Source organism: Pyxicephalus adspersus, chromosome 1, assembly GCF_032062135.1.
Source record: "Pyxicephalus adspersus chromosome 1, UCB_Pads_2.0, whole genome shotgun sequence".
Taxonomy (NCBI): domain Eukaryota; kingdom Metazoa; phylum Chordata; class Amphibia; order Anura; family Pyxicephalidae; genus Pyxicephalus; species Pyxicephalus adspersus.
The window spans coordinates 173,961,938-173,973,228 of NC_092858.1; the positions used below are offsets into that span (position 1 = coordinate 173,961,938).

The 11,291-nt window shown below is 38.5% G+C and overlaps 1 protein-coding gene across 1 annotated transcript in view; it reads right to left on the minus strand.

The window, feature by feature from the left end:
* GAP43 (growth associated protein 43) overlaps positions 1 to 11,116 on the minus strand; it is a 56,370-nt gene extending 45,254 nt beyond the window's left edge. The window contains exon 1 of the mRNA XM_072398414.1: positions 10,847 to 11,116. Within this exon, the coding sequence (XP_072254515.1) occupies positions 10,847 to 10,876 (30 nt within the window). The 5' untranslated portion in view covers positions 10,877 to 11,116. The remainder of the gene's footprint in view (positions 1 to 10,846) is intronic.
* Between the last annotated feature and the right edge of the window lie 175 nt (positions 11,117 to 11,291).

The window sequence follows — 11,291 nt, forward strand, 5'->3', positions numbered from 1 at the left end:
ACACACACACACACACACACCTAATCAATACCTAATTGCATTAGTTATCAATATATAGCTGATAGCAGAATACAGCCTGCAATAGGTCCCTTTTGGTAATAACCTGCTTCTGCAGAGATGCCTATGTGTATATATATATATACTGATATGTGTGTATATGGTACAACAACAAAAAAAGAAACAAATGTTACATTATAGCAGAATCCATATTCTTCTCCCTCCATATCATGGAACAAGTTGCTCCTACAGCAAAGACTGAACATTCACAGTGTTCTCCAACCCAACAACTTTGAAACATTTACTTTTTCTGTTGACTCAGCATTAAATCTCCAAGCTCGCTCCCCTCCCACTGTCCTCATTGGCGTGACATTTTATCCTCACTCCCTGATTTAACTACCAGTCCAACAAATGCCAATAAATGATGTTATAAACACATTCCAAATCTTAAGGAAATCCAAGTTCAAAATGTTCATTGAGAAAGTGTAAAAACTAAAATGATTTAGTGTTAAAAAATATTTTGTATGATTATATATTTTTTTAACAACTTTTATGTCTGCAAAATCTTTGAAACTAAACATTCAATAAAGGGATAATTTAAAATACAGGAGTATTATAGACAGTCATGGCAGGATCTGCTTTCCTTTATACTATCTTTCTCTGATCATCAAGGTCCATATGAACAAAGCAAAAAGCGAGGCTCAGTCACTTTTCTTATTCAGTTATATTTGGAAATGAAAGCTTGAGATACTGAACCCTGTTAACAAATAGCTTTCTTCAACACAGCAGCTTGGAGCAGACAAATAAATGTGAATATATGATAAAGCCAGGAGTTTTATCTGGTGCCTGTTTATATAAGTACAAACAGTTTATGTACAATATCATATTATGGCTGAGAACAAATATATTCATAAAAAATATTCAATAATTCATTTGATTTTCAATTGGATAATCATGAATATATGAATTTCTAAAGAGTGTAAAACAAACACAGCTTTCAAAAATTTCCTAAATTAATCCTATCTGAAGATTTTCTTTCCATTGATCTCTCTGTTAAATAAGAAATTTTTCATTTTGCACGTGCATCGGAATTCCAATGGATGGAATTAGTCAAAGCTAACCTGTCAAGGTTCCTTCCAATCTACCATCGATATCAATTTTTAGTTTACTTATATAGTCAAAGACACAATCTAGAAAAGAGATCAATTAAATAATTTTTTACTCCATTTGATTTACATAAATACCAATATTTACTTACATAAATACAGTATATTTCCCTTAGATGGAGTAAGAGAAAAACAATGGATTAAATCAATGGAAAACTAAAATAATAATCAACTTAATTCAACTCATTGGTCCATCCATATCGTAAACCCAACGCATTTCGCAGAAAAGTTAGAATTTCAAGCTGCTTCTTCAGGGGCGTAGGGAGGTTTATTTTATGTGAATTATTTACACTCCATCACATAACATACATGTGTATTCCTTAAAACATTACCTTTATACAGTATCAGAGATTATACCCAGTAGTGGAGCTTTTTGTGTTAGAAAATAGCCTATTACTTATTGATTATCATTATGATTTACTATAAAAATATTAGTATTATAAAAAAAAACAAATTTATATAGAAAGTATACCTTTGGAGAGATTTCTCTGGTTTACCCCGGGATACCTACCTCTGATCTGAATTTGGGTTGGTGCTTTGATTGATAATAAATCAATTCAATACTTGGAACCCAGCACTGCAAAGGCCAGAGTGCTAACCACTGAGCCACCGTGCTGCCCATAACATTACATAACATAACATAACAACATCCTTAGGCCCCTGAGGAAGCAGTTTGCAATTTTTGAGCAACTATCTGCGAAACGCGTTGGAAAATTAAGATACATTTAGACCAAAAAGTTAAAGGGGAAATATTATCATAGTTCTCCATTGCTCTGATGATTTATCATTCATAAGGGAATTGGAATTTTATAAATTCTTTTTTTCTATCTTTTTTCTTTTCATGTTGAATGATTTTATATTTGATTTTTATGTAAATAAAGTATAGTTATATTTTGTTGAATTTCTCTTTGTATCCTCACCTGTATAATCACTTTTCATGTCAAAAGGGAAATTTAACTTAATAGCCAGCCTTAGTCCTGAACATAATAAATATAAATTACACACCACATACCTGCTGGGTTCAATCCTCCGACTCGGTAAATGTGAGCTCATGAATTGCACATAACCTGATATTACATAAGAACTCCTCTGATCTCCTACTAACAAGACATTTCCTTGAACTATGTTTGCATTGAGCAGCAATTAACTCCAGCAATTAGCCGCAGCAAAAAGGTTGATGAATTCTGAGGATTCTCATGTTTTAATGACAGAACAGGTGTCAGGGATTGTCATCAACATCCCTACGGCAGATGCCCCCTTCCCCCACCATGTCATGGATTGTGCTTTTTTCCACCAAATACAAGCTGTCATTTCAGGGCGAACACCCAGGTTGATTAACGCACTCTTCCAATTACTGAATGGGGGAGGGTGAAATTTTGGCTTAATAGCTCCAATACTGGGTATTTATATAATAGATATTAACTATAAATGGATATCATCCAATTCACTAAAGCTAATGCATTTGCCCTGGGTCTTGTTTTATTTTAAAATAATGTTTTAAAGTTCTTTCATTCTCATTGCTATGTTCTTCAAGCCTTTTTTACCTACTTCCTGTCTATATGCACTTACTCACCGGTTAGCGGCCCATCATCACTCTGGATTGGCTGTCTGATGATAGAGAATAATAGACCATGCCTCTGCAAAATCTGTAGTTTCCCCTGGTGAAAGGGGTTGTTAAAGGGTGATAATGCTGCAACTGTCATTCCCCGGTGGAGAATCTTCCAGATCCATCTGTTTCAAAGGCAGTAATTGGTTCTCCGCCAGGGAATGTTTCACATTTATAAATAGACCCCTTTGTATCTGTTCCAAGGTTTCTATATTTGCATACAATGGCTCTTTATTCCAGCTGTTACTGACTGCTCAGTTCCTTGAGTATTGAGAACCAATTATAATTGTTCCCAATCATGTGATCACTATGCCAGCTGTTGTGTAGTGATCATATGCAAGCTCCAAAAGATGAACACTGCCAACTAGAGGCTGCAATGGGATTTGCACTGTCATTAGTATTTACTGACACAGTAATCACCTAATAATATTAAAGTAATAATAATAAATACTTTGCACATTGACAATTACAGTTAATTAAAAATACATTTTTTGGGGGGGAGATTTAAAAGAATTTATATATAAACCAGAATATGAACACTGCCACCTAGAGGTAAAAGCTGCATCTGCAGGTCCATTAGTTTTAAGTATATTACTCCAGTACAAAAATAATATTTTTCTGCATTTGTGAATCAATAATAAAAACACACAGAGGAAGGTTTTTCCTAAAACAGGGCACCAATGAAAAGTTTGATGAGTCCTTATAACAATTTAGATAAGAATATTAGTATTAGAGCTATTGTTAAGTTAACTGATGCAAGCTATTTTTTGCGGTTTGTGCATTTAAGCTACCATCTGGGTAGAAAGGGGTTAACCTAGACCAGATTCACAGAACATGTGAATTACTACAAAGGGCATAACCAAAAATTAAATGTCCAATAATCCAATTTTTGCATTGATCCCACTCTAATTGATATTGAAGCAACAGGTCAGGTATTAGTTCCTGGCATTCACCCAGAGAAGGTTTCAATGTGCTGGCCAATCATTTGCAAAGCGACACTTTGGTAACCCTTCTTAGCCATTGGCCACTTTAAACCTGGGAAAGAAAAGGAACAGGAAAAACTAACATTAAAGTCTTATTGAACCTATAGATTAAACCAACTAACCGTTCTTGCTAGAGCATAACCACAGACTGAAAGGAAAAGCCTGCCAGCTTTCTACAGGACCTCTCATCTCTATGTGGAAGCAGCGGTATCTCTGCAGAGGTATCACACACCCTCTTCGGAGTCAGAATTATGCAGCGAGACCTCGGCTTTTAAACATATGTAGCCAGTTGATGCTAATTGGAGAACAATACATTAGTTTCTTCCTTTGATGTGTATTTAGTGGTACCTAAATAAATCATTTACATGCAAATCACATTCAAAAAGTGATTGCCTGCTCTGTTTTAATTAAGGCCAGGCAGCCATGGAGTCATTGATCAATATAGCAATGTAGTCAAAGATACAGACTCTGCTCTGTAGTAGTCAGAGGGCCAATAAGGCCTTGATTTATGAAGCTGGGGAGGCACTTCGGGCATGCTAAAATGGCCAATTACATGCAAATGTACTGCTGTACGGCTAAGCAGCCCCAGGCACATGTAACTCTTCTATATGTTCCATTTACAAGACAATTTTTTTAATTCAAGAAACTCCATCAACAAGTTAAAAAATGCAGATAAAACACAGTAGTCAGATTTTAAATTCTTATGTGCAGTAGTAGTCCAATTTCCCAGCAGAGCTCCCCCTCTTCTTGGCCATCACAGCCCTCCTCTCCTTTTTGGATCAGCTCCTCCACCTCTACCCCCAGCTGCTTACATCACATAGCTGCTGGTGGAGGAGCGAAGGGAAATACTATGGAGCCATCATTTCCAACCAGGGCTCCATGGAACCCTAGGGTTACTTCAGAGACTATCTGGGGTTCCTTGAACTATGGCGGGTTGATTTCATGGTGCCTTTATGGGGCCAATGTTACTTGCCAAAATGAGCAATGACCCAATTATCTTATTAGCTGGTTGTAGTGATGGCTTTCTGGCTCTATTCTTCATACCGACCACCAATGTAAGGGACATTGTCCCCATTGACCACTGATGAATTTGTTTAATTATGGGTTTCTCAAAAACCTTTAAGTTATTTTAGGGGTTCCTCATGGGTATAAAGGATGGAAGCCAACCATTGATGGTTAACTAAGGAAAGCTCTGACTCTGCTGAGACTGCTGATATCCTATCCAAGATGGCAGCACCAAGCATCAGTCTTGGAGTTTTTGGATGTCTGCACAAGGTAGGTAAAACATATACATAATTTAAGGTAAATGCACAAATAATCCAATAGGAAGACATGACTTGGAGTAAATAGTCTGCAGACCTTTAGCTACTGTTGCAGCTTGATGAACCTTCTTCTGTAATATCGTCTCTGCCAATGGCCTGGAGATTTCATTTTCCCCTAAACAGAGGACCACATATGTCATACGCCCTAATGATGGAGATGACAGGTGATACTCTATGAAGATGTCCCAATGGACGCGCTTCAGAGATTTCTAAATACACAAGCAAATAGAAATCATTTACAACATTTGCAATGCAGAAGGGGTCTGAAGGACCCTTTATCAGAACCCAAGCAGAATGGATCACATGGTCCTAAATCACCAAGTAAATGGACTTTATACAATATAGGACGACACAACTGGTAACCTTGATGGTTATACATATAAATGCTGTATTGCAATAGAAATATTTTTGCATTGCAATCTACAGCTACTATCATTGGGCAAAAATAAGTTTTCTCCTTACAACTATAATACCATTAGGGGGGTCCTGGGTACTTTTTTGTATACAAATGTAATTATTCTCCTGTGGCTGACTTGGCAATATTTCCAATAGTCTGAGCAAAGCTTGAGGCATGATTTTAGCCATTCCCGTACTTCTCTATGCACAGACTTTTGTCTTTGGCAATGCCTATAAATGGCCAGGAAAGATGATTTTTGAAGCTGTAGATGAAACATGAGAATACATCTTTTTATGTTTTCATTCTATGGCACACACACCATACCTAGGCCTCTTTTCTTTATGTTGCTCTGCACAGAGATGGGCAGCTTGACAATTGTCCCAATGGAAATCCTTAGGCTGCCCCTAGTTCTGAAAATGAAAATACCCAATGGTGTCCAAGCCCAGGGCGAGAAAAGACATCACTCCGATTGGCCTCTGGACCAAATTTTTGTCAGGTTGGAGCAAGCCAAGCAAAGTAGAGAACAGATACGTATTGAAGAGGTAGATATATAAGTATCAGCAGGCCGGGGGCAACTTTATACAATCACCATAACTTTGGCTGCTGCCTCTTTAAAGTTTCCTTTCTGTACTCCTAACTTGCCTAAATTGTTACCCAAATCAGGAGCAGATATACCCATAAGGGACCTGTAGGTTGTCTCTAGGGGCCGTTGTAAAGATTGAGGCAGTACAAATGTTGTTGGGTTGGCATGCCATGAATAATGTCCACCAATATACACCAAGAACCCGCTGGTATTGTTATCTTTTAATTCCTTATCAAAAAGTTCCAATTTAAGCTTTGGCCCATTACCTTCTGATTTCTCTCTCTATTGCTTACCTGAAATCCATATTTAAATATATACATAATGCCAATTAGGAAGTGATGAGCAACCCTAAATCATACAGCTGGTATGTGAATTATGACAATATACTGACACCAAGCAATCCAGGCAATTATGGTTAGGACTTGTAACCAAAAGAAGGTATAAGGCTATACGTTTCGAGACCTGTCCATCTCACCTATGTGCTGGTTGGACATGTCATTTCCAAGACCATTGCCACTACTATAGGCTTGTACCACCTTCTGAATTCCATAAAAAGGTTTTCAATTTTGTATTGCCACTGTGGGAACTTGTGGAACTTGTGCATACTCAGCCAAATGAGAATTTGTAAAGTATCGTACTGTTTTTGGATAAGAAGACCTGGTTCACAATGAACATTCCTTCAGAGCTCATTTAGGGCTACTTGAGTTCCTTGACACTAAACCCATCTTTATAAACTGTCCCATATAGCGGACTTCCATATCTCTTCTATCCAGCCATTTATTTGGGTTTTTAGTAAAATGAAATTTGTAGATTGAATCCAATGGCTGTGTTGAATCCATTACCATCATCTATGAACATCTCATGAGCAGAATTGTGACTTAGGAATCGTGTCCTTTAGTGCAGGAATCCTGAGCCTAATCCCAAATTTCCAACCAGGGCTCAACCTCCATGCAAATGTGTATTCATACAACTCAGAAACATTTTGATTTTCATTATAAAGCCTAATGTGAATGTTTGGAACGCATCCTCTTTTCTGAGACTTACAATTCAATGTTTTCTGTAAAACATTAAAAAAAAGCATTCCATTAACTCAGTAATTGGCCTCTCTTAAAATAATATTTCTAGCTTTCATTAAACCAAAAATTGTTCCCATTGTCTCCACAAAAGCTTCCCACTTCAGAAGCAATCTTACTTTCTCTTACTTCCAAAATTCACGTTCCACCAGAAAAAACCCTCAGGAATTCCTTCTGTCACATAGTCTCCTCTTATTCCTTCTGTCGCTTTGTCTCCTTTGGTTTACTTGGCAGCCCATCCAGACAGGAACAGAATGAAGGAATACATTAGTAACTACAAAAAAAATCCTTCATATTCATCCAAAAAAAAGAGAGAGACTAATGCCCATTTTATTGACACGACTCGTAGGAATTGGACTTCTTGCTTTTACGTCAACGAACACCAAATTTTAATGGTTAGAACATCTTCAAAAGAGTCTTGGTATCCGGAAAGTCTTTGATATTTGATTCATCTCTTTGAAGGGGATATACTGTATAGTTCCATCGCTGATTGGGCATGGAGTTGGAAATTATAATGAAGTCTTGGAATCCCAACTAGTCGAATGTTCCATAATCTTTTTAGACATTCATTTCTTATCTTGCCAGGAATATATCTCAGTGGAAGATATATTTTCTCCATCCCTATGGCATTTTCCATTACCACTGGTAAAACCATGCGAATCCGCTTGTTTTGCTTTCTCCACATGTCTGGCTTCCATATATGAAATGCCTTCATTGTACAGTCACCTGTTTAATTGCATATATGGTTTAATCATCTTCTTCACATTAGTAGTCCTTTAAATGTCTCCACTTATCTGCAACACCATCCAGTCTTTGGCATATCCACTTTTGGAGTTCACGTCCCTGCCCCTATTTGTGCAAACTAATCAAAATGACTTGCTGCTCTGTATTGGCCTGCGTGTTCAAGAAAGGGCAGCACAGATCATCATGTATAGTGATAGGCTTTCCATTGCGATAGGCTGACTGGCACCATGAAGATGGACCAATGAGGTGTTATCCTTGATCTGCTTCTCACATATGTGCCGCACAGGCTTAGAACCTCATTGTGACTGTATAATAAAAAAGGTGTGGCATCTTGTTCATTCATTATGAACATGGCATGAAATCTAAGCCGAAGAAGCCACCAAATCACATATCAAAATGGAACAGAATTGGGACACAACAGACGGAAGAGACATTATTGTGTAATGAACATTTTTTTTTTTGCAAGAACGAACAGTTTAATAGCCAACAATTTTGCTCTATATCGGGAGATGATTTATCCCAGGAACCAGAAATAGGCAATTCTATCAACCAACTTTGATCGCCTCAGAATGATGAACAATCTTTTCTGATTAGTTGCTATCTGAGTTCCAGCACTCTATTCATTGCTTTTTCCCTCATTGAGAAACAATTAATGCAGCATAGGACTAAAAGAACATTTTTTGCCCTTTTATATTGCTACAATAAAGGTTTTAGAGTTGGTAGGTTTGCAGGTGCATATGTCCATGCCATGCCTTTTCATTCTTTCTAGAAAGGGGGATATGTGAACCATAATGTGCAAGACAATGAGAAGAAATAATCACCAGATATAGTAAAATGCACAATGGTAACCGACAACCTATATATCAGTGATTGGGTTCCATATGACGACACTGTACCGGCACAGGTTTTATTTCAATGCACCATTGGATAAGAGCATGCATACTGATGGGTACTGCTGATAAACTAAGTGCATGCAGCTGCATGTATAAGGCTATAGGTAAAACTCAATAAAAATTCCAGAGAGGATGGAGGAAATGGGAGAATTAGGGAGGAAGAGAGTAGAATGGGCATAATAGTAAGAGAGAGATGGACAGAGAGATAGGTAGATAGTAATAGACAGGGAGACAGATGGATAAAGAAAAAAGACAGCGGATGAGAGATAGAAAGAAGGAGATGAATGGAGGGAAAAGAAGGATAGATAAAGAGAGAAATGGATAGGGAGCAAGGAAGGATATAGAGATAGGAAAAAAAAGAGGAAAAATCAATAGATAAAGAGACATGGGTGTGCGTGTGCATATATGTAGAGAGATAGATAAAGGAAACAGATATGGATAGGAAAAGCACCAATAATCTAATTACATGACAGATCTGAACTATTAATCATCAATGCCACAGACAGCCCATGCGTTGTCTGAGCTATCTAATTACAGTTTTCAGCTGAATTATATCCTCATGCTAACAAATTTTACAAAACGCGTAAAATCCATCAAGCACACCCAGCTCTATATTAACCATCCAGGTCTTCTTTTTTTCCCCCCCCCACCACCTCCATCATCCTCTGCTGCCGGCAAACCCCACCCTGCCGGCTCCTTTCACCATTCCACAAGTGATGCATGGCTTCCAGCCACACCTTTAACCCCCTCAGCACCAAAGGGACCACAGTCATGGAAAATGACACCGAAGCCAATGCCCCAAGGGGGTAGCAGTAATGATTTAATCCGAAAACGCAAAATGTAATGCAATCACTGAGCACACAGGTGCAATCACCCACATTGTTCACTTCAATCCTGCAAGGTCCAGACCCATCAATTAATGGATGTCACTCTCATCATCACCCATGTACCTATAGCGGGGTGTTGGTGTACAATCACCTTACTCAGCAGCAATATCCCCTTTTATATTCTGTTTAATATTCTCCAGCTGTAAACCCTGCAGATCTGGGCCACGCCACAATTTTTAAACTCCATGGTTTTTTTTTTACATTTCCAATCTACAAAGAAGCCATTGCCTTTTTAAAATAAGAAATCTCTGACTTGCAATCAAGCGGTGGGGAAATGCAAATTGCACGTTGATCTGCCACTTGTTACACAAGCATATTGCATCTGATGAATAAAAAATGGGGGGAAAAAAAGGGTTTTCCAATCCAATGCAAACCTGGATGAGTCATCTTGCCGTGTTTTAATAGATTGAATATAATAATTCCGGTGCAATGTGCAGCTTGCAAATTGCATTTCCCCTTTTTTGCAGATTTTGAGACATTTTGGCATATCCAACATGACATTTGTACTAAATCATTTTTTTGGAAGCTGTGCCATTTTCTCAGGTGTCGCCCCGGTTGTCACCTACACCTGTCTCCATCCTTTGGATGCTAACAGGTCCCCATTGCCATGGACCAGGGGCGGGGTCCGATGCTGCACAGTTGTCTCCCAGCTGTTTCAGCATCAGGACCGGTACTCATGCAATGTCTTTTCCATCTATAAGAAAACCCTTTTTTGTAATTCTCCCGCTGCTTCTTATAATTCTCCACGCTTAATTGCTTTAACATGGAGCTCATTGTTCTCCTTAATAAAACAACAGGTCTAATCCTACTCTCTGCTCATCATCCAGACGTGCCTATAATCCTCCTACACATTCTTCTAATAACTGTAAAAATCATGCAATTATTTTTTTTTCTATATCGACACCCACCTAGCCATGGCGCCATCCGGTTTTTAAAAACTAAAAAAAAAAAATGAATCCAAGACAGATTGGAATTAGCCCAAAAATTGATATCAGAACCAGACGAGCGACCAGACAGCGTTGGAACGCCAATGGGAACGCTTTTAAAAGTTTGCCGATCGTTCAATAAAAAATACTAAAATTTAAATGGCACAGGGTGGGGGTCTGTATTGGATGAAAGAGATGTCACCCCCCCACACACACATGGCACCTTCGCCATCCATTGCCATCCAAGGTAAAAGAAGAGGCAGAATTACCTGCTTAGTCCTTCTCATACAGCACAGCATGGTTGGATTGGATGTTCTACTCTTCCTTCCTTTCTCCTTCTTCTCTTCCTCTCTGTGAGCCTTCTAGCACCCCTCTCTCACACACACAGACACTCTCTCTCACACATACAGCAGGGGATAGAAGAAGTGAAGAGATTCCTTCTGTACATCACACACATGCACGCCCTGTCTCTCTCTCTCTCTCTCTCTGTCTCTCTCTTCCTATGTAGACTTCTCCACTGTCTCACTGACTGCTCTTCTCCCCAATCCTCTCCTCTTCCCAAGCCCTCCCCACCTTGTCAGACCCCCCCTCCCTACCATTCCTCCTCCCAATACCCCATCATGAATATTTAAACACCGACAATCTGTACCCAATTACTGCGACTTTCCCTGTGCAGGAACAAGGGGCTTTCTTATTTTTTATTTATTTGACCTT